Raw genomic sequence first — 25,415 nt, forward strand, 5'->3', positions numbered from 1 at the left:
ATTTGTGGCTATGTAATTGGGAACTCTGAAGAGAAATTATTTCAAAGAAATACACTTTTGGGGAGATGCAGAAGGAGGAAAAGATTCCAAAGAGATTTTTGTGGTAAAAGGCATTTGACCAGTAATAGAGGAGTGATTCCAAAACATTAAAATTGCTAGCTTCTCAAAAGCTTTCCTAGTAGCCAACAGTCTGATAGCACAGTTCTCTGAATCTGTTAAACCACATTCGTTATTTTTTCATCTGACATTGCAGAGGGTCCTCTGGCAGAGCCCAAGGACAGACTTGACGTATTCAGATAAGGATGACCAATTGATTCAAATTCTCAAGATATTTGTCAGGAAAGATATGAGCTTTCCTTTTCTTTTCTTTCTGTCTCTCAATTTTTTTTTTTTTTGTTTTGGAGGTGGGGGGACACTACCACCAGGAGTTTGTTTTCTGCTCCTTTTATATCACCAATTCTAAGATTTGGGGGGACTTGGGGTCCTTGGACTCGATTTCTGTTTGAAAGCAAGAACTCGGCTGCCTTTTCTCAGAATTTAACCCCCTAGATTCTTTTGAATGCATGATATCAGTACAATGTAAACATAATCAGTATACTAAAGGAAAGATCTCAAAGCATAATCTGTGGAATTGTCCAGGGTGCAAGTGTTGCGTGTGTTTCTATAGGGATGAGTGTCCCAAATAACCCAAGGGGAGGAGCAGGAAATTTCAAAGGACAGTCATTTATCTTGAGTGACTTTACTAATAAAAATTCACTAATTACAGTCAGACTCTAGCTTTATTCCATTTCACTCTAGCCTGATACCTGTTAAAACAGTAATTTTAAACTAGGTTATCTGACCTTGGTTTTTTTGTTCTTAATGCAACTGATTTTCTTTCTAATCCTACATATTTTATTTTATACATCTAAAAATATTATTCAAAGAGATCTTCAATGCAAAAAAAGGGTAAAAGCCCTGAGTCAAAATCTATACTTCCAACCATCTCAGTTGCTCCACCAAGAGAAATGTTAAATATTATGTAAATGAGAGGCAAATAGGCTTAGGATTATAACTTCTTTTATAGTAGCAAACAAGAATGGATGTTCTTGAAGGGAAGTTCCAAGAGGGATAGACCAGATGCCTTTGACTCTACCTGTGATCAAAGGCGCTAAGTTTGCGAAGACTTAAAAATTCTTTCTTCCCAACACTATATGATTCCAAATTACATATCCCTTGATGACCAATCAAATTGAAACTCAATGAATCTAGAATTCACCCCACCCCACCAGCCAGGAAACCTAGACATATAAACTATATCTTTGGGGCACACAAAATTCAGTCTACTATTTTCACTTTGATCTATTTTTTCTTTGTAGTTTTATAAAATAAACACATGACTCATTGATTATTCCCCCCCCATCTGAATTGGTTGGCTATTTGACCATTGAATAGATTTTTGAATTGTTTATTCTATTTATATATGCTTTTTTTAAAGGCATACTGAAAATACTGAAGTAATAATTTTGAAACAGCAACTAACTAAATAATTTTAAGTTCATTCCAATATAGCAAATCAAATTAAAAGATTAAAAAATATAGGAAACTGAGACAGAGTAGATAATGGAATTTTTAAAAAAATCTATCAATCATGTATTAGACACCAACTATATTTACCTAACATAGTGTAAATTATATAGGACATTAAGCAATACTCCATTTCCTGAGCCTATGTTGCATTTATAAGCAAAGAAAAAAATCTGGGCTTTGGACACTTACTCCATGAAAACAAAGACTGTCATCTTGACTCAAATAAGCAGGTTCCCCATTATGTTTTATCTTCTCCTCTTAGACTATTAGGTCCTTGTGAGTAGGTATCATTTTGTTGTCTTGTTTTAATATGCAATACTTAAACATTTAACAAGAAAGTGCTCTCTCTCTCTCTCTCTCTCTCTCTCTCTCTCTCTCTCTGTCTCTCTCTCTCTCTCTCTCTCTCTCTCTCTCTCTCTCTCTCTCTCTCTCTCTCTCTCTCTCTCTCTCTCTCTCTCTGTCTCTCTCTGTCTCTCTCTGAATTTTATCCAAAAGTAAAAGTAATTCAGGCTTTAAAATGATCCACCAAAAGCTCTCACTACAGAATGAAAGACAAGTAATTTGGATCCTCCTTGCCTATCCCCTATCAAATACAAATATAATGTGATCTTGAGAGAGTAGAAAAATGTTGGTACTTCAAAAAAGGGTCAGTTTTCACATAATTGCTCCCATATCACCCAGTCTATAAACCAAATTCTGCTACATTCACAAATATCAAAAGAAATATTTTTGCACTATTGTAAAGAACTACACTGACACATTTGTTTCCTTATTTTATGAATATGAAACTTCAGCCCTAGTATCAAGATCAAGATCCTCTTTGTCTAACTATTCTTAGAAAAGCAGAAATAGTAAAAAAAAATAATTCCCCCAAAGATGATACCCCATTTACCTCTTTGAATCTGTAACAAACAGATAAATAAAGTTTTCTTAAACCAAGGCATAAAAGCACTGGCAAAAGCAAAGATAGTCTAAAAGAAAAATTTATATTCTTATTATAAGGTGGTTGACAGCATGAAGTTGAATTGAAGAGGATGATGATCCAGGCTCATAGAAGAAGCAGGTACTCTCTGTGATCAAGCCAAGTTATAGAGATGGGACAGAGGAGAGAATTGAAAGGTGGGTGTGGGGAGGAGAATAACTTAACTTCATTAGGAGATCCCTGCTACCTTTGAATCCAAGACCTGCAAATTAATCCCTGGGTGGTTTTGCATTTGTCTTTGTCTAAAACAGAGATTCCTCATTTTGTTTAGGTTCATGAATCCCTTTTGTAATCTGGTGAAGCCTATGAATTCATTTCCAGAATAACTGTTATAAAATGCATAAAATTAAATATAAAGAATAACAAAGTGAACAACCACATTGAAATTAGCTAAATCAAAATTTAAAAAATACAAAACCATTCACTAGCCCAAGCCAAGAACTTTCCCACAGAGAGGACCTTAGGATAATAGATTAAATCTGGAAGGGAATTTAAGGGCCAAAGCAAAATCAAAACTCTAGGGGGACTGAAAAGTATGCTGGCATTTTAAAAAAATCTTTTCATTTTTAAATGTACCTGAGGCAGCTAGGTGGTGCAGTGAATTGAGCACTGGCCCTGGAGTCAGGAGGACCTGAACTCAAATGCAGCGTCAGACACATAATTGCCTAGCTGTGTGACCTTGGGTAAGTCACTTAACCCCATTGCCTAAAATTTTTTAAGTACTCTACCTAACAAACCAGGAAAGCTGTTTCTTTTAGCAATGACAACAGAGAAATATCCTAAACACTGAGTATTTTTGTCTAAATGCAGGAGTTCTACAGAAAGATGAAAAAAATAAGACTACCATTCAGGAGACCTGAAGTCAAATCAATTTCTCCCAGCATGAATAAAGAGTCAGTATAATGAATAAATAAAGTCCCTTATTAAATATCAATTAATAAATAGCATCAATTTAGGTTTATACAGAGAAGTGGTGTCTAAACTCCAAAATGAAAGAAGGATAGAAGAGTTCTCATTTCTGAACTATCGGCTCCAAACACTAGGTCTCAAAGCTATATACCATACTTAATAAAAAGATGTCAAAGTTCTATAAGTCTCTGTAATGACTAAGAAGTATATAGGACTTTCAGGCTTTTAAAGTATTTTCCCCCCCAAAATTTTTAAACCTATAAAGGACTTCAGGGAAATTTTAATCCAACACAGTTTGCTGATCAGGAAACTAAGCCCCATAGGGGCTCTAGGACTAGCTCAAGTTTACACAGTTAATTAGTAGAAGAACAAATCTGAGAACTCAGATCCCCAAGGTTGTTTTCTCTATGACACAGGATGATGACTTGGGTCTAGTCCTTCCTAAGAAGACATTTCAAACCCAGTGACTATCCATTTAAAACAAGAACATTCATAATCTGATATTCTTCACAAGATTTGGACCTAGTCACCTTTCCATTGTACTTTGTGGTAACAATTTTGAGATGAAGGATTCAACTTGATTTCTGTTACAACTAAGTATTCATAGAAATGTTTTATTGAGAAGAAAGTATATTAATTATTCAGGAAGAAGGAAATTCACTGTCCTTTGTAAAAACAAAATAAAGAATAAAAAAATTGATAGATAAATAGGGCCCCCCTGTTGGTTTCAGAAAACCATTCTGATTATATTCAATTATATGATATAAAATACCTGATACTAGTCATTGAGACTAGATAAGAAGAGGACTGCCATCCTTTTTGTACAATTCTTATACTGAAAGAATCTAAAATGGCTGCATGTTAACGGTAGAATTTATTTACATGAAATTATAGTCAAGAAGTCAACAAAAATGAAAAAAATGTTTATTTAAGTTCTCTCCATTTTTAAAAAAAATCAATATTTACAATATCATTTCACTGGCAAATGAAATTTCATTGGTCATTCATGATCCTAAAATAATTCTACTAAAACATAATATCCGTTAAAGCCCTGAAAGTGACTTGATGTTAACCTTTCAGGATAATATCTGAAAAGTTTTAATATTTTTCTGTTTGACTGCTTGTGCCGCACCTCCTAATACTAATAATAGATTAGATATTGTTGTGAAGACTGGTTATTTGCCTTTCTAGCTTTAAGAACTAGTTTATTAGTTCTTAAAGCTAAACTATAAAATGCAACCTCAAGATATATATTATATATATATATGTTATATATATAATATATACGTACAAATAAAATATAAAATGGACACTTACTGAACCTTCACTTGAAGACTTCTACATCACAGCTCAAATAATATATATGTATTTTAACTTCTAACATTTGTCCCAAAGCATCTACATTCTATATTGACACTAAAGATGAAAATATCAACAGGAAATAGTCGCACACCAAGAGGAGTCAAATGCTGTTCAAACTGATAGATGATCAACGCTTTCAGAATAATGTGTATTTATTTACATTTACATTGTACGCGGTTGTAACATGTTCCTCCAATCCTCCCACCACATAACAAACAATATTGATTTCAAAAAGTATCCATGTAATACCATATCTATTTTCTACTGTTATTGTGAGTATGACATTACCAGTGTACGATTGCAAATATCTTCTAAAACTAAGCACCAACAGCCACTGAAGAAAAATTCAGCAATGCCAACTAGGATAAAATAAACATACTTCTGCAACTTCAAATCAAGTCCACAAAGTGCAAATAATTTACATAGTAAGTCACAACTTAGTGATTAATAAAATATTATTAGATTAATAGAAATATATTCATAGAAAAAAATCGACCTAGTGGTTGGATTACTCATTATAATTTAACCAAGATGGAATTCAATTTGCTCATCCTAAATCATAATTAAGTAAAAAATAACCCCCCTAAAAAAGACAATGAATTCATTATCCATAGTACACATATTTTTTAAAATGTTAAACCAAGATAAATGATTATTAAAAACTGACATTTATTTTAACTCTGGCATTGTAAAACTATGTCAGTCGATAGCTTTTGCATCAAAACTGCTTGTTTTTAAAGGCTTTGATTCCTATATTTCAGGAAAAAAAACCTTTAAAAATCCTACTCAGTTAACATGTGAACTATTCAAAGCATCATCATCTCCTTAGTCCTAAATGTCAGTCTTTAACAGTAAGTTAAATATGATTGTATTCAAGAAGTGGCACATCTCCAGTTCTCTTAGAGTCATAATTTCTTCCAGTTACACTTGTTTTAAGAGTAAGATGCTCCATGGTCTATTGTTAAGGGTCAATAATGAATAATCAATGTGAAAAGTGAACCTGTTTAGGGGATGGCAATATCTATGACCCTCAGGGAAGAAGGGGGTTTGATAAGTAGACAGAATCCATTTGGGGGGCCAGGTCTTTTTTGACTTTTTTTTTTTTGTGATGCATTCCTTGCTCAAAGGACCATCTTTTTAACAAAGTGCATTTTTCTAAGTGACTTTCTCTGGACTTCCCATGTGTGAACTAAAGGTCTATTTTTAAACCTTCTACAAAATTCTCCAGTAATTAGGAAGCTCTATGTCCCCTGACAGAAGGATACTAGCAAGCCCCTGCAGCTTCTTGTCTAACAAGAAATCAAAAGCTTCCAAAAGCAATCAACTCATTTGAGTAAAAGGATTATGATGACTGGTTATACAGGGCTTAAAAAAAAAACCCTTCAGATTTAAGACTAAGAAGAATTTTTAAAGAAATCAGATTAATTAAAAATAAACCACGGGCATTGATTACTAACAATTAAATGTTAAAATGTCAAGAAAAAAAGAGAAAATAATATGGAAGTTTTGTTCTAGAAATCTTGAGTCACATTTCAGATTTCAAAACTTCTCAAAAGTAAATCTATCATTTCACTAAGGCGCAATTCCAATAAAAAGAAATTCTAATTTCGATAAAAAGCAATTCCTCCTCAACACTTAAGAATAAATATTGACACACTCTCTCTGTTATTTCTGTAACTGTGTACTGTTTCTTAAGGAGCCCTTGCTGTGTCCTGATTCAATTAGCTACCCCCAAATATGGTTTAAAATGAGACAATCCTAAATAAAATAGACTTAGTAAAAGAAGACATGGGGGGGGGGGGGAGAAGGAGTCTATAACAGAGGGAATTTTAAGCCTGTGTTCAAAATACTTTCATTAAGCAGCAATTAAAAAGATAGTCAAATCTGGATCATAGAAATGATGGGTACAAGATAGCGGGTAGCGACAGGTATGAGGTAAGGGGATAACCTTAATATTACCTGTCAATCCAGGGCTAGGGGAAAGCAGAGTTGATCAGAGTTTTTGACATCCCCTTCAAAGTAAAGGGAAGAAGCCAGACTAAAGCGGTGGGTTTAAGGGTGGGGGGGAAGTGACACTCAACGTACCTTAAGGACTTCCATTGGCACCTGGGTGGCAGGGGGAAGGCTAGTGGGGACACTGACGTTAATAGCTGGAGTCTGACTCACGGGGACTCTCTGTTGCATGAACTGAGCAGCTTGCTGCTTCTGTTGCTGCTCCCGGCGCTCTTGCTCCTGCATCTGCTCACGCATGAGTTGCTGGCGTAGCAAAATCCGTGATGTCATACTGGAGGAGCTTAGCGGAGGCTTGGAAGCCCCAGGATGCTCCGTGGAACTGCTGTGGGGGAGCCAAAAGAGAACCCGGTGAATTCCCTCATGAAACACCTCCTTTGCATAGGGAGGGGGGAGTGTTAGCTGAAATTAGAAGAAACTAAGAAATTAACTTTTGCAAATATAATCAGTAACAAAATGGCACTCAACATAATTGGAATTCAAGAGCTGATCGGATTTTAGTCATTAGTCGTTGAATTAAAATAAGTTAACTTGATTACATCTAAGCATTTTTTATTATGCAGCTTAAACGTGTGTGGTTTTTTAAAAATTTGAGACCAAACACTACTCATTAATAGTAAAAAAACAATATTGCCATATGGGGCGACAGGAAAACAGATTTCTTAAGGGATTTTTCTTTTCCGCACTTATAGTTCTTTCACCCTTAAATATAGGCTGCTCGATCCTTTTACTTTGCAACTGAATCACTGCACCATAATGAAATCGTTATCCAAATTCCATGAAGGTATCTATGAGACAACTAATACCTTGGGAGGGAAATATGAAATTAATTTTCTGAATTTCTCCTTAAGATGCCAAGATATTGGAAGAAAATACAATTTTGAACATTTAATTAATATCAAGGAAGAGAAGTGGTTTGGTACTGGGGAAGTCCAAACCTTATTTAGGATGGTCTATTAGTAAAGAGTTGCCTTTGAATGGAAGATAAGGAAGAAGGTGAATCCAGCATTAGTTTCATTCTTTTTACTTCTGAGATACTCTTAGACATCACTCTGGAAGGTCTTCAAGCTATCAGCATTCTCCTTAATTCTCCCTACTCAGATTACCCCAACTCTGTTAACCACAATTTGCTCCTCAAATTGCCCAAAGATCTATAATCAAAGGGCATGGGAGTCACTTAATAAATGTACATTGGATTCAATTAGATTATAGATGTAGAGTTAGAACTCTAAAAACTCTGTTAATCCAAATCTCTCATTTCAATCATAATGGCTAGTATTTATTAGTTGATACAATAACCCTGCGAGGCAGGTGGTATTATCATTATTCCCATTTTTAAATGTATAACTTATAGTTATGCAAGTGGATGAATGTTGAAAACCTTTCATAACATGCAACTGGAAAAATAAAATAAAGGTGAGGAAACAACAGCAAAGTTTAAGTGATTTGACAGCAACGTATAGATAGCATCTGAGGCAGGATTTTAACTCAAAATATCTTGACTCCAATACAATATCTTTGAAAATGAAGAGCAAATAACAACCACCACCATTCTATCCATTGCAACCACAGAGCTGTTCTATCTCAAGCTATGAAACTGGATCCTTAGCTTTATGATCCCATTGCTCTTTGAATCTTCTCCGGTACCTAAGTTCTCTAAAACTATGGATAAAGAAAGAAATGTCTCTAATTCTCTAGCATATATCTAATTTTTATTTCATTTTACTCATAAAAAATTAAAAATTCATATATATCTTGCAATGAATGAATGGTGTTTTTCAACCCTTTCATTCTAAAGGCAATAACTTTATGAGAAACAGTACTTGGTGGGGGAGAAAATATGAACTGGATAAAAATTGAATTCTTAAATAAAGCTATGTGCAAGGCTCACCATCCCCGTAGCCCACAGGTGAATCACTAGTGTATTCAATTCTTGACATACGAGACAATTTGCATACTGAAATCAGGGCGCTCCTTAGAGATGACAAAATCCTACACTGTTGACATAGGTTGTGTCAACGGGGTACATTTTAATCAGTTTAATAGCTTCCTTAATGGTAATGAAGGTGTATGCATGTGGGTTTTGGTGTGGGGGTGGTAGGACAGGTTTTGAGATGTATGCAAAGTGCTCTCTGTTCAAGCCCAACTAACTTTCTTACTGTTCCTTCCTTCAACTTGGTACAAGTTAGTACAATGTACAAAAGGTAAAATGGAAAGAGCCCTCATTCCCATTGGCCCAGTGTAAAATTAAAGTTCTCAGGGGTAGGGACATTTTTCATTTGTTCTTTTTATCTCTGGAGTTGAGCACAAGGACTAAAATAAGTAATTAATGTTCATTTGATATGACTGAATATGGTTCTGGTTCTATCTTGATCTGTTATTGATGAACCAAATCGATTATAAATTAGTTTCATCCATGACAAAATCCCTATGGGGTCTTTAACAATTTGGTAAATGCAGATCCTTGGACTTAACTGGAGGACAACATTCACAAGGTGAACTCAATCAGTATACTCGGACCAAGCAGTACAAATGGTAGGTAGATCATAGAATCATATATTCAACAAAGTTGGAAAGTTAAAAAGTCACCAAGTCGGGGTGGCTAGGTGGCATAGTGGATAAAGCATCAGCCTTGGAGTCAGGAGTACCTGGGTTCAAATCCAGTCTCAGACACTTAATAATTAGCTAGCTGTGTGGCCTTGGGCAAGCCACTTAATCCCATTTGCCTTGCGAAAAAAAAAGTCACCAAGTCCACAGTCATTTTACAGTTGAAGAAACTGAGGTCCAAAGAGGCTAAGTGAGTTGGCCAAGGTCACACATCTGGGATAAGATTTGAAGTCTTCCTCCCTCCTCCTCCTCCCAAGTTCAGCCAGAACTCTCCCCTCTGCCATGCTCCCCCTGAGACTTTATCTGGCTGTTCCATTTGAGGTTTTAAAAAAAAAAAAAAGAGCTGTCCAGCTCTTTTGTCCTTCAGAAATGCACACTGTGCAATGATTTTGCAAATTGGACTGCAAAAGCCCTTTTGAACAGGGAGGGACACACACAGAGTCACCCTTTGAGGGAAGAGTTCATAGTGATTAGCTCTAACTCTCCTCCCAATTTTAATTTAGTTAGGAAGAATGCAGAAAAGTTTCCAACTTCCCTCTAGAGAGTAATCCTGTGTAATTGATAGCAAAAAAAAAAAAAAGATGAAGAAGTTCAGTCTTTAAGCCTTCCAACCCAAGAGTCATCTCCTTGAACTCTAAACACAAAAATGACAAAAGTAGGAACTTGGGAAATTCCTCTATTCTGACCTTATGCCCAAGCCCCATGCTAACATTGAGGGTCTTCAGGTTCTACCAAGTAGAGAAAAAAAGTGAGTATATAAAAGCATTTACCTCCATTTTAATATCCTTAGAAACAAATTTAAGAATATACAAGAATAGCTTCAATTATCCATGGTACCTACAAGGCAGAAGAAGAAACAACCAGATCCTGATAACTAAGGGATATGAAAATTGGGAACTGGTTCCTGAACTCAGCATCAGCTTATTGTGGAACCACAGAATTAAAATTGGAAAAGGCATCTTAAAGGTCATGGAGCCCAGGAGATCCAAGACCCAGGGAAGCAAAATGATCAAGGGGATAGAAGGAATGTTGTATATGTAATCACAAAAACCTGGCTTCAATCTTCCTTTAAGTTTCAGTTTCCTTATGTGTAAAATGAAGAGCAAGATAGCACCCACCTCACAAAGGCAGTAAGGTTCAAATGAGATAATACAAGAAAAGAGGTCAGCAAAGCTTAAAGTGAAATAGAAGTGTGATCCACTATTCTTATTCTTATCTCATCATTTTTTCGATGGAATTCAGATACAAATGGTCCTGAAACAAATTGCTATCCCGTTATCATTCTTTTATGTGGAATTTCCAGTGAACTATTGCACAGGTAAATGAACTGGCTATTTATCATCATTATCAATGAAATTATTGAACACCTATTGCCAAATACTTTACTAAAAAGATAAAAATAAAACTCTTCTTTTAAGGAAATTACATTCTATTGTCATTAGCATCATGGGCACCTACTTAGAAAGTCAGGATTTGAATCTAGATCTACTTATTCTAAATTTAGTGTTTTTCCCACTATAACAGACTACTTTAATGACTCAGTTTTCCCCACTTTGTTCCAAAGACCTACCAGGAGACTCTGCAAACAACCTCATCTTTTTTCATCTAGGTCATGTGATCCTAACTTTATAGCTGAGTCTTAAGAGGTGACTTAGTTCAATTGCCTCATATGACAGAATTGGAAACTGAGGCCAGGAACAATCAAGTGATGTCAGAAAGGAAGTAACTGGCAAATTCCATGTTCAAACCAATTTATCAAACTCAAACTCCAGTATCATTCCCACTGTTATTTTTTATTTAGAATACATGAAATTATATTAAATAAGCAAGCTAAACTGAGAAATTGATGCTTTTAAACGTCATTTATTCAAGGTAACAAAAGACAGCATGGCATTGATCAAAAAAATTATCTCTTCAATATGTGACTTGAATTAAATTATCTTTACTTGGGAAAATAGTTTCCTTTTTTTGGTTTTTATTTTTTGAGAACGATCAAATGAGATTTTTGTTAAGCACAAAATTTTCCTTAAAAATAAATAAAGAAGGGGGGGGAATCATCTGACTATTCAAAGCCTGTCAGGTTGAAACATTCCCAGGGAGACTGATCCTTTTGATAAAACAAGAGAAAACCTCTGTGCTGTAACTAACGGGGCTAGGGAATAATCGCACTAATTAGCTTCTCCAGGCAAGTCATTGACTGTGATACTTGGGGGAAAATCCTTTCAATTAACAGTAAAGTATTCTTAAAGCATCTTACATCAAAATCAGTGGTTCCCGGCTTCAGGAAAGTTCAGGTGATAGGGCATTTTAAGAGGGCTTTTTTAAAAATGTCATAACTGAAATATATAAATATATAAATACAGAGAGAGAGAGAGAGAGAGAGAGAGAGAGAGAGATTGTAAATTAATTAAAACCCCTTCAGAAGACACCAGAGCAAAGCTTAGCTAACTGCTATTATTTTAATAAATCTCAAAAAAAAAAGTGTAAAGGGCTCATTGCAGTTACTTCACTGAACACCCATCCCTCTAAGATGAAAACTATGCTGTGAAAGATGACTCCTGGATTCACAGTTTAGCTCTCAAGTCTTTTCAACATCCTTTCCTCCTGGGAATAATTGAATCTGAGATGATCACTCTATAAACAATTAAAAATGGAAATGTGTAGCTGCTTGAAGATATCAAGTAAAATGGAAGAGCATAAAATTATGGAACCGAAACTGGGGGGAAGGAGTAAGAATGCTAAAAAAGAAAGGGCTTTGCCTAGAAGTGCAGGAACAGGCAACATAAGTTTGGGAACTTATTCAATGAGGCAAGAAGAGAGTTCTACAAATTGGCACAATTAAAGAGCTAAATGACCCCTTAACGGGGCACGTAAAGCTCAAGCTTCATCTCCCCACCAAAGAATCCCAATTCCAAGAAACCGATTTACTTTAATCCATCTGTAAAACTGACAGCACACTTAAAGCAACCTGGCCTGAGATGCCAGTATGTCCATGAATCTATTTGGATAATGGTTTTACTTCTTTGCCACTAGGTTCTGGGGGAGGGGCGCAAGGGAAGGCGGGGCAGAAACAAGTGGACACTTCTTAAAGAAAGTTTGAAGCTCTCCCCACCCCCACAACAAGAAACCACAATTTGGCCAGAAACGATGAAGGCCAGAAAGAAACATACATCTCCTCTCACAGCCCTAAGTCTAGAAGAAAATCATTGCCAGCCAAGTTCACACCTCAACTTTTTCAGATAATTATATTTCTTCACCTACTCCCTAGATTTCCTATACTGAGCCATACCATGCTGAATTAGAATCACAGGGAAACAGCTCTTAGGTTAGAAAAGATTATCTAGACTTACGGTCCCCTCATTTTATAGAGGAGGAAATTAAGTCTATGAGGTTGTGATTTATTCAATTCTCAACAGGTAGCAACTTCCAGAATCCACATTTGAACCCAAGACTTTGGATGACAGATCCACTGCAATTATCAGAGGACTAAAGGGAACAAGTATTTATTAAGTGCCTACTATATGTTTTATTATATTGTAAATACTCTAAAATTGTAAAATTTTATATTGGAAATATAGATATTATGAAATGCTTTATTAATTCATTTGATTCTATCATAGATTTAAAGATGAAAGGACCTCATCTGATTCAACTCCCTCCTTTCCAGATGAGGAGATTGGTGGTCAGAGAGGTTGCATCCTGGCTAAGCTCACAGAGGCAAAAAAGTAACAGAGCCTTCTGTGTGTGTGTGTGGGGGGGTAAGATTGGAGGAAAAATTGTAAAACTCAAATAATATCTTTAATTTAAAAAAAAGTGACAGAGCCAAGATTCAAAATCAGGTCCCCTCTGACTCCAAATGCAGCTATTATTTGACTCTACCCCACTGCCTCCCTTAAGGACTTGAGAAGTCAGATGGTCACAAGAAGGGTCAAATCACTCCCAAAGACTCTGTTGAGTTAGTGCTCTCTCACAGGAACATGAACCCTGAAGGGGTGGGGGGGTTGAAGGAAGGTTGGAGTCATAGGACCTAGATTTGAATCCTGCTAGTATCATGGTGAACAAATCATTTACCCTCCCCTTCTCTGAGGTTTGGTTTCTTCAGTGATCTCTAGGATCTATGATTCAAAGAGCATCTGCTTTTTATTAAAACTTGGATTTACAGAGCAAACACTACTTTCAGTCTCCAGAATGAACCTTGTAAGTTAAAGTTCTACATAACTGCCCCCATTTTACAGATGAAGAAACATGATTTATAATGTCATCATTTCTTCATTCCCAACAAAAGGTGCTCGAAAGTAGTTCTAGACTCCTCAAGTTAAACTAATGGGAGACAATCCAATCAGAATTCAGTTCAATTATCCAATATGGTGGGTCAGAGATTAACAGTAGAAAGGTATTAAAGGATCAGGACATCTCAGCATGAGGACTAGTGGAAGGATGGAAAGCACACAGGACTTAAGAGTTAGAAGTGACTGAGGTTCAAATTAGACCTCTGGTCTTTGAACACATGTGGGACCATATCTCTCTCTCTCTCTGGGTCTGTTTTCTCATTCATTATAAATGAGAAAGCTGAATGACATTCAGTGAGGCTATCACTATGGTCACACAGCTACTAACAGAAGGTGAATTGGAATCCAGGTCTTTCTGCCCATCCTGTGTAACTCTCATCTTTGCCTTAAATAAATTCATCACAGGGAACCAACTTATATTCTATAATCCTTCCTTTTCTGAGCAGCTAGGTGGAGCAGGGGATAAAGCATTGGCCTTGGAGTTTGAATCCAGACTCAGATACTTGTAAAATAAATACAACACTTGTAGTGTCTCCCAAGGGTGATGTGAGGTCCAAATTAAATAATGACTGTAAAAGTGCTTTGTAAATCTTAACAGCTGATCCTGACATTCATGCTTCATTCTGCTCCTAATTTGATCACTAACCAGCCTTAAGATTGAGTCAATCATTGCCCTTCTCTGGACCTCAGTTGCTACAACTGTGAAACAAAGTTTGTCAATATGACTTCTAAAGTCCAAGTGTCTAAACTGTCCAAAAAGGGAATGGCAGTATATGCCTATATACTATATCCCATGAAGGGAATAAATCTATTTCCAGTTGCTTTTATACAAATGTTCTCACTGAATTTTCCTAAAAACAACTAGATTAAATACATGATATTTGAAGTGTACATATTAAAGTGTGCATAGTACTTTGACTTTTCTCATTGGAGTCTCACAATAACATTGTGAGGGAAAAAATGCAACAATTATGCATATATTATAAATGAGAAAACTGAATGACATTCAGTGAGGCTATCACTATGGTCACACAGCTACTAACAGAAGGTGAATTGGAATCCAGGTCTTTCTGCCCATCCTGTGTAACTCTCATCTTTATCTTAAATAAATTTATCACAGGGAACCAACTTATATCATATCATATTATATTATATTATATTATATTATATTATATTATATTATATTATATTATATACGTATATACGTATATACGTATATACGTATATACGTATATACGTATATACGTATATATGTATATATATACATATATAAAACCAAATTATATTCCATAATCCTTCCTTTTCTGAGCAGCTAGGTGGAGCAGGGGATAAAGCATTGGCCTTGGAGTTTGAATCCAGACTCAGATACTTGTCTCTCACTAGCTGTGTGACCTTGGACAAGTCACTTAACCCTGATTGCCTGGCATCCAGAGACATCTTTATTCATCCTGATCCATAGCTGGCCACTGGACCCAGATGGCTCTGGAGGAGAAAGTGAGGTTGGTGACTTATTGTAGCAGCCCCCTCATTCAAATTTAACTCATGTGCTTGTCATAGCATCACCTATCTGATGTGATGGTCTTCCTCAAAAATGAAGGACAAAACATTATTCTTTCTCTATGTAATACTTCTAAGTTTTACTTTTTTTTCATTTAACAAACATTAATTTCCTTCCCTCCAAAGGGAAAAAAGAAAGATATAAAAATACATAAAAATTTTAAGTAGTCAACCAAAACAAATTCACATTTTGGCTATATTCAAAAATATACATCTTATATTGTACCATGATTCCGTCATGTTTCATCAGGAGATGGGAAGCAGACTTCATCACAGTTGGTCAATGTGCTGATCAGAGTCCTTCAAAGTATTCTGCAAAGTGTTTCAAAAAGATGTTTGTCCTTATGATGTTGTTATTTTATAGACTGGGGGTTTTTTTAGGTGTTTTGGTTTTTTTTTGGCAAGGCAGACGGGGTAAGTGGCTTGCCCAAGGCCATACAACTAGGTAATTATGAAGTGTCTGAGACCAGATTTGAACCCAGGTACTCCTGACTCCAGGGCCAGTGCTTTATCCACTACACCACCTAGCCGCCCCTATATAGATTGTTTTCCTAGTTCTGCTCACTTCAATCTATATCAGTTCATATAAATCTTTCCAGGATTTTTTACTTTTATTTTTTAATTGTTTATATTTTATTTATTTTTATTTTCAATATTTCTTATATCATAATAGTATTCTATTATATTCATATACCCTAATTTATTCAGCCTTTCCCCAAAATAATGTCCCTTCCCTTGGTTTGAAGTTTTCTACTGTGACAAAAGAGCTGCTATAAATATTTTTGTGCATATGGGTCCTCTCCTCTTTTTTTTTTTTTTTTTATCTCTTTAAGAGATAGGTTTAGTATTGGTATCACTATATGGACAGTTTAATGACCTTTGGAGATTTCTAGAATGGTTGAACCAATGGACAGCTCCATCAAGAGTGTTTCAATGTGTCAGTTTTCCTGAAGCTTTCCAACATTTGTCATTTTCCTCTGTCTGTTTTGTCTACAATCTGATGAGTGTAAGGGGAAACCTTAAAGTTGCTTTAATTTTCACTTTTTTAAATTATTAGTGATTTAAAGCATTTTTTCACATTAGACTTCTTCCTAGAAAACTGTTTGCTCATATCCTTTGACCATTTATCATCTGGAGTGTAGTTTTTAATTCTTATAAATTTGAATCCATTTCTTTTGTATCTTAGAAATGAGATTCTTATCAGAAAACTTCTTATATAGATTTTGTTTTCCCTCCAGTTATCCATTTTCCATCTAATTTTAGCTGCATTGGTTTTGTTTGTTCAAAGATTTCTTAATTCTATGTAATCAAAACCACCCATTTTATATTCTATGATTTCTCTATCCAATGATTGATCATGAACTCTTCCCCTTCCCGTAGATCTGAAAGGAAATTTTGCCATTTCTGCTTATTCTGTGACCTTTAATTTCTAAGTCATCTCAAAACAATAAGGTCTACTAAGTGGCAAGGATGAAGATACAATGAAAGACATCAATAGTCCCCCACCCTCAAGGAGCTCAAAATCTGATGGGAAAAGATAAACAGATAAGCAACTATATACAAACCAGTTACAGACAGGATAGATTGGAGATAATCTCATATTAATGCTAATATTGAGGAGGAACTAGAAAGTGTTTAAAGAAGATGGGTTTAAGCTGACACTTGAAGGAATACAGGCAAGCCAACAGCAGAAATCAGAAGGCAGAGAATTCTAGGAATGTTCATTTAAAGTTTATTATGAAGCAACTAAGTGGCGCAGTGGATAGAGCACTGACCCTGGAGTCAGGAGAACCTGAGTTCAAATGTGACCTCATTTAATATTTGTTTAGCTCTGTGACCTTAGGAAGTCACTTAACCCCACTGCCTTGCTCCCCCAAAAAAAACAAAAAACAAATTTATATCCTTGGGGCAGCTAGGTGAAGTGAATAGAGCACCAGCCCAATAGTCAGGAGGACCTGAGTTCAAATTTAACCTCAGACACTTAATAATTACTTAGCTGTATGACCTTGGGCAAGTCACTTAATCCCACTGCTTTGACAAAAAGTAAAAATATAAAAATAAATTTTTTAATGATAGAATAGGAAAGGTGTACACTTACTACACTTACTTTCCATCAGATTACTTTCTAGTTTTCTAAGGTCCTTTCTGAAGTCCTCCAGCTTTGGAAATTCAAGTTGTGGAGATGAGTTCTTATTTACTACCTGCTCTTAACTATCTTGTCCAATATTTCCAAATCTACTCCCCCATACACACACACACACACACACACACACACACACACACACACACACCAACACAGACTCCCCCAAAATGATATGAGAGCCAGCCTTGATTTTAAGAGATCCACAGATCCACAAATAAAGTAATAGAAAGAAAAGCAGGATGTCATAATAAAACAAAGGACTTGGGAGTAAGAAGACCTGGCTTCAAGTCTTGCCTCAGATACCTCTAGTTGGTTGAATCTCTGAACCTTCCTAGGCTTTAATTTTTTCATTTATAAAAGAGAAAATGATTACTTCTAATTCTAAATCCATGATGCTAAGAACTTCTGTGAATAAAATATGTATTTAATATGCTCTTTTTTCTTTTTCCAAATGGTCATGGATGCCATTAATATCTAACACAACTCTATAGGATGCATCGGGAACCTATAAGAACTCAATTCCCTACTTTCTTTTAGGTCCCAATAAAATACCAATTCACTTAAAAGTGTCATTGGATTTAGAAAAGATTTTTGTTATCATGTATTTCTCAATCAATGACTACCAAAAGAATAAGTACAATAATGTAGTGGTACACTTTGATTAAAATTAAAAGAAGATTCTTTTTGTTTTTGCAAGGCAATAGGGTAAAATGACTTACCCAAGATCACACAGTAAGTATCAAGTGTCCAAGGTCATATTTGAACTCAGATCCCCCTAACTTCAGGTCTAGTGCTCTATCCATTGTAACACCTACCTGCCCCAAAAGGGAATTTTTAATGTCAAAAAAGTTTTGAACTGCTGGATCTAGTCCCAATTCTCTCATTCCACATCTGGGACAACTGAGGGTCAGAGGAGTAAATTTATAGGACAGCTAGTTCCCAAACAACTTCTAGAACCTAATTCTTTCCATTACTGAACCATCCACTAGACCATGTCAACTCTGATCACATGTAACACTAGATATGATCCAAAGGCCTCCTACAATAAAGCCAATACTGGAGAACATATGTTATGAAGGAGGTGCCTCAGTCTTACCAGGCTAGACTGACCTAAAGGACCCAAAATGCCTGCCTAGGCATCTGCTTAATGCATCTGTTGGGTGAATGACAAAACAACCAACTTGGGATTCTTATATAATCTAAGACAGTAGATGAAATCTATAGAGAGTGCCTTAACTTTATTTTGTGTTTTATTACCAAAAAAAAAATCTTAAAGCTTTTTAAAATAGTTCCAAGTATATGAGTCATAAAGGACACAGATGATGAGTGGATTTTTTTTTAATTACAGTCTAGACACCATTTCAAGTTGCCTAGCACTTCCTACTCTGACTAAACTAATCCAGGAAGACTTGTCAGATCTATATGATAAAGAAAAGCCACCCAAGAGAAAATGCTTCATGACCTTCACTGAGCTAGAAGTCTGTTCCATAAACACTTGGAAGGAATCAGATGGTCAGCATCCAACTCAAGAACTCCAGCTCTTCCTGTAGGTTTGCAGTAACAAACTTAAGAAAAATCCTCCTTGAACAGCAATGAATTCATCACTAAACATTAAGAGAGAGACCTTGACAAGAAGCTCCCTATATATTGGTGTCCTTCATTCCGACCAAAGAAACATGTTGGCCCTTTCTTAACCACAATGCTCTAGCCCCATTTTTCTGCCTCTGCACCAATCAATAGTCATGATTTGAATGCACTTGCTACTCAGCTCCAACTCATGGAATCCCTAGATTAGCTTCCTCCAAGACACAGGAAGCTCCTCTTACAGAAAAGCTATCCTGCTCTTCTCAGGCTAATCCCCTACCCCAAGGAATTACTCTGATCATCTCTGCATATGTCTTATACTTAATTTCCTGAGTAAATGTAGTTCTTCACACACACACACAAAAAGTAAGCTCTTTCAGGGAAGAGTCTTTTGGTTTTTATCTTTGTATTACCAATATCCCAAGCAAAGCTAGTGCTTTAGAAATGATGATGATGATGATGCTGATGATGCTAACCACTACTCTTCACATTTATAGTGTGCTTTTTGGATTTGAGAAGCAAATTGTGCTATACCACTTGATCTTTACAATGCTGGGAGGCAATTGCTGTCAATATTCTCATTTTAGAGATAAGAAAATTGCCAGTCGGAAGGGTTGCCCAGGTTCCCATGACTAGTAAAGATCTGTGATTAAGACTTAGCAAATGGATTTTCTGACTCCAAATCTGGAAATAGATCGACTGCATCACATAGTTGGGAGAATGATGAATTTGGAGTCAAACAGATAGAATTTCTGATTCTTCTGTTTCATCTGTATGTCAACAAACATTTTATTCAATTCTGACCATGTGTTTGGTACTATGCTAAACACTGAAGGTGTATAAAGAGAGACAGGAAAAGACACAATCCTTGCCTTCAGGGTGTTTCTATCCTAATGGGGGAGGCAACACAGAAAAAGAGAGAGAAAGAGAGAGAGAGAGAGAGAGAGAGTGAGGGAGAGAGAGAGAGAGAGATACAAAGACCATATACATAAATACATATATAATATACATATCACATATTCCTGCATATATTTATACACATATAAATATATAGGTAAATATGAAATATTGTTTTTCAGTCATTTTCAACTCTTTATAACCTCACTTGGAATTTTCTTAGCAGAGATACTGATTTAGCTTGCCATTTCCTTCTCCAACTCTTTTTACAGATGAGAAAACTGAGGCAAACAGGGTCATATGATTTGCTCAGGGTCACACAGCTAGTAAGTGTCTGAGGCCAAATTTCAAGTTGGAAAGAGGAGTCTTCAGGTCTCCAGGCTCAGTGTTCTATCCACTTCTCAAAGGGAAGGCAAAAGAGTAAAGAAAACCAAGAAAGGTCTCCTGTAGATTTGATATGCTTAATGTGATTGTACCCTATATCAGATCTCTTGCTATCTTGAGGAGGGGAGAGGAAAGGAACAGAGGGAGGAAAATTTGGAACTCAAAATTCTACAAAAATGAAGGATGAAAACTATTTTTACATCTAAATGAAAATGAAATAAAACACTATTAAATGGGGGGTAAATAAGAGATTTGAACAGACTTAAAGTCAGGGGAGTCATGAGGCAAGGAGAAGGAGGAAGGAAATCCATCATATTACATATATATATATATATATATATATATACATATATATATATAGTTTTGCATCTATGATCTATCTCTTTAGAAGGTAAGCCCCTAGAGGGCAAGGGGCTAGTTTTGCCTATTCTTCATCTCAATGATAGCTGGTGCATTACTAAATGTTTATTGACTGGTTGATTAATGCAGGTTCTGACATTTGTTATCTGTGCCACAAAAATCCCAATGGATTAGATGGGCCCTGAGGTCCCTTCCAACTTCAAAATTCTCTGACAATGCATGAGAATTCAGGGAGGTTTTAGCAAATCTCCCTGATTGTGGTGAAATTTCTGAAATGACTCAGCAATATTTTCTGCTCCTTAGAACAAACAAAAAGAGAAAGGTTGTATTTCCAACTCACTGATTTTTATTTGGGATATAACAGTTTCATTTCTTAACTACACACTAGTCAAGAGTAGAAGGTCCATGCTCTTCCTGTCCACTCAACAATCATTTTTTTCATGAGATAAAAAATATATTTGGAAGTTTCTAGTATATTTAGGTGCCACACACAACCAGAAGTCTTTACATTGCAGGCTCAATTGGAAAGGGCACTACTGATAACAAATACAATAAATATAAAACCAACATCTTTCCAGGAAGTTTCTGTTTGCAAGGTTCATTTTTTAAAAAATTCTTTGCTATGTTTTCCAGCATTTTTAAAATTAATTTTTATTTAATTTTAGATCTGCATTGTTCCCTTCTCACATGCCCCAAATGACAAAAGAGATATTTGCAAAATGGTCCTTAATACTTATTATTCCCTTCTCCTCCCCAGACCCAACTGGAAAAGAAAAGCAAAGACCCTGTTATAAATGTATAAAGTCAAGAAAACAAATTCTCTCATTGGCCATGCCTTCAGTAAGCTTTTGAGTCATAGAAGAAAGACAGGGTGGTATAATAGATAGCAAACTATCCTTGAATCTAGGAAGACCTGAGTTCATTTTCCACCTCTACCATATTGGTGTGAGATCCTTGAGCAAGGAACAATCTCTCAATGCTCTCGGACTTTACATTATGAAAGTGGTGATGAAGGGCATCAGAAAAGATGGTAATGCAACCTTATATCCAGTTGCTATCCAAAGAAGTAAAAAAAAGGAAAATGGCTAACCCAGTCTGAGACTCTGATAGGGAAGGTTCTGATGAATCCCATCCTTGGGATCCCATTGCCAAGGACAGGGATTGACCTAATAGTTTTGGAGATCTCTTACAGCTTTGACAGAAGACCTCAGCAAACTTTTAACTCATTGCTAACTTAGGAGGTTAAACTCTAGAGATTTGTCTAGTGACTGCCCCATATCACATAGTTACTAATAATCAATCAATCAATAAACATTTAGCAAGTGTTTACTATGGGGGACAGCTAGGTGGCACAGTGGTTAGAGCATGGGTCCCTGAGTCAGGAAGATCTGACTTCAAATCCAGCTTCAGACATTTAATAATTACCTAGTTGTGTGACTTTGGGCAAGTCGCTTAACCCCACTGCCTTGCAAAAAAAGCAATAACAAAAAAGTGTTTACTATGTTATGTGTTAGGCACTCTGCTAAACATTGAGGAGACAAAATGAGGCCAAAGATAATCCCTGCCCTCAAGGAGCTTATGATCTAACAGTGTCAGAGAAAAATACAAACTTAAGTCTTCCTGATTTCAAATTCCAATAGGAATTGCCTAGATACCCATGGAGACTATCTCTCCAAAGCTGTAATGAAATATATCATATGACAGAGAGAGAGTGAGAGTGAGAGAGACAGAGAGACAGAGCCAGAGTTCTGAGTTTTAATCATTTGACTTCAATGTTTCATTTAATAACCTTGGAAAGTCATTAACAGTGGCAAGATGGATTTATGAGCAACTTCCAAAGCAATCTTTAAGTGACCCAATCTGGAAAAAAATGTTCTTGGACTCAAAAGACAGGGTTAGTTTCCCCACCTGATCCCCATAGCTCTGATGAGGCTTCCACAACCCACTCTCATTAGGCTACATTTCCAAAATCTCTGATGAGAATCTGGTTGACAAAGAAGAAAAACAAATTGAACTGTTTCAGATTCTGTATACTTTCAACATTTGGTGTTTTAAATGCACTTCAATTTACAAATATATTGTTAAGTGCCTATCTGGGTAAAACCGTAGAAGAGATGAACAAAGTGGCATTGCATAACGGAACAAATACTGAGTCAAAAGAGTGGGTTCAAATACCAGCTCTGTCATTTATATACTGAGGCCTTTGGTACAGGCACTCGTGCCTCAGTTTCACTAGCTATAGAACAACACATTTAGACTGGATAAACTTGAAAATCTCTTTCCAACTCTCAACCTACAGTCTTATAACAGGAAAGTGGCCCATGAGTAGATGCTAGGTTCTTGACCCTTGACCTATTAGAAGGCAATGAGTACAGTAGAGAGTGTCCAAAGTGTGAGCCTGGGTTTAAATTATAGCTTTTCCACTCACCACTCACGTGACCCTAGGCAAGTTGTTTCATTTCTCTGACCCTCCGCTGCTTAACCTGGAAACTAAGGCCAATGGACTCGATGGCCTCAGAGGTCCCTTCCATCTCTACATGGATGAGGCTTTGATCTCAACATTTAAAGATCTGTTTAGCATTAGTTGCCAAGAAAGGTAACAATGAGAGTTTGTTTTTCCAGTATGGCATAGTGTGACCGAGAGATGGCCTTAGAGTCAGGAAGACCTGGCCTCAGATGCAAGTAAGTGTCTTGGACAGCTATCAAAGACTAGAACCTAGAATTGAATTACTGCTCTGCACTAGAGGAGGGGCTTCCCCATACCAGGGAGTTCTCAACATAGATGAAATGTCCAAATGTTCCTTCAACTAATCCTCTACTCCCAAGATTTTTAAAAATAGCCACAGTATTATTCCTAACATTTACTTCCAGGCTCTTTTTTTTCCTCTCATAAAAGGGTATAATATCCATTTAAGATATTAGGCTATGGAAATAATATAAAGACTATCAGACTGCCTTCTGTGGAGGGTGGGAGGAGGGAAGTGAGGTTAGGGAGAAAATTGTAAAATTCAAAAATAAATAAATTTTAAAAGTTAATTTAAAAAAAGACACAGTTAAAAAGCAGATAAAACTGTTTAGGACCAACAACATCATGTCTCTTGCATAGAACCTGATCACCCTGATTAAGGGAGACTCGAACTCAGTTTGTGTTTTCCATGATGGTGATAATGACATAACAATATTATCTATTGTTTGATAACAATGAGGGGGGAGCAGAGAAAGAAAGGATGTAGTCCAGGAGCCTGGAAGACCTCCCTTCAAGCCCCTCCTTTGACTCATACAGTTGCATTAATCTTCATGGACTCAAAAGACAGGGTTAGCTTCCCCATCCAACCCCCATGACTCTGATGGTACTCTCCAGTTTCCATAACCCATTCTCAAAGACATCAGGCCACATTTCCATAATCTCTGGTGAGCAATCTGGTTCATTCTCAAAGTGGTCTGGAAATGCCTAGAAATCTTGAAGATTCTTTCTGGTGATCTAAAAGGGCAAAACTATTCATTTCTAATGCACTAAATATCAATAGAAATAATCCACAAACATGAAAACTCTATTTGGGAGGTGATTTGATTAATAATTTTTAAAAGTGATAATAATAATAATATTTGTCTTTCATTCCCAAAGAAGAATATGATGGGGGGGGGGGGGGGCTATGCTAAATCACTAACCTCACTTTCTCCTCCACAGCCATCTGAATCCTGTGGCCAGTTATGAGTCAGGACAACTGGAGATAGCCTGGATTGGAGGCAATCAGGGTTAAGTGACTTGCCCAAGGTCACACAGCTAGTTATTGGCTGAGGTTGGATTCAAACTCCCGTGCTCCTGACTCCAAAGTCAGTGCTCTATTCACTGCTCCATCTAGGCAGCTAGGTGGCATAATGGACAGAACACTGGCCTTGGAATCAGGAGGACAAGAATTCAAATCCAGCCTCAGATACTTGACTCTCACTAGTTGAATGACCTTGAGTACGTCACTTAACCCTGATTGCCTGGCATCCAGAACCATCTCTATTCACATCCTGATCCATATCTGGCCACTGGACCCAGGTGGCTCTGGAGGAGAAAGTGAGACTGGTGACTTAGCACAGCTCCCTCCCCCTCACTCAAATCCTATTCATGTGCTTGTCATAGCATCACCTCCATGATGTCATGGCCTTCTTCAAAAATGAAGGACGAACATTTTAAAAGTGTAAAAAGTGGGGCAGCTAGGGGTGCAGTGGATAGAACACTGGCCTTGGTGTTAAGAGTACCTGAGTTCAAATCTGGCCTCAGACACTTAATAATTACCTAACTGTGTGACCTTGGGCAAGTCACTTAACCCCACTGCCTTGTAAAAAAAAAAAGATCAAAAGATCAAAAACATTTGAGAGCTATTATTGATCTAAGTCATAAAATGCAGTATAGGTGCTAGAAGCATTTCCTCACTGAGAGACCCCTGGAAATCACAAGGCCAGTCTATAAAGAAAAAAAAAAGCAACTATTGTCAAGATTAAAATATTTTACTCAACATATTACCTGGGTAAGTGCCCTGTTATATACATATATGCATGCAAACATACATAGGCACTCATGTGCGCATATACATACTTGCATGTAAACATACATGCAATACCTACATACATACACAGATAGATATAAACTTTTAAAAGGATATTAAATTTAGGAAAATTTATTTAAATTAGATATGTAATGCGACTATCTATTAGTTTTAACACAACCACTTTGAATTGCATTACATTTTTTGTAGCCCATTCTGCCATG

General features: G+C 36.4%; 1 protein-coding gene across 4 annotated transcripts in view; it reads right to left on the reverse strand.

The window, feature by feature from the left end:
• Positions 1 to 25,415, reverse strand: part of MITF (melanocyte inducing transcription factor) — a 276,732-nt gene that overhangs the window by 102,040 nt on the left and 149,277 nt on the right. For all 4 annotated transcript variants that reach the window (XM_074198754.1, XM_074198753.1, XM_074198756.1 and 1 more), the window contains exon 2: positions 6,908 to 7,157. In XM_074198754.1, coding sequence (XP_074054855.1) covers positions 6,908 to 7,157 — 250 coding nt within the window. The remainder of the gene's footprint in view (positions 1 to 6,907; positions 7,158 to 25,415) is intronic.

The sequence above is a fragment of the Macrotis lagotis genome, chromosome 8, assembly GCF_037893015.1.
Source record: "Macrotis lagotis isolate mMagLag1 chromosome 8, bilby.v1.9.chrom.fasta, whole genome shotgun sequence".
Lineage (NCBI taxonomy): Eukaryota > Metazoa > Chordata > Mammalia > Peramelemorphia > Peramelidae > Macrotis > Macrotis lagotis.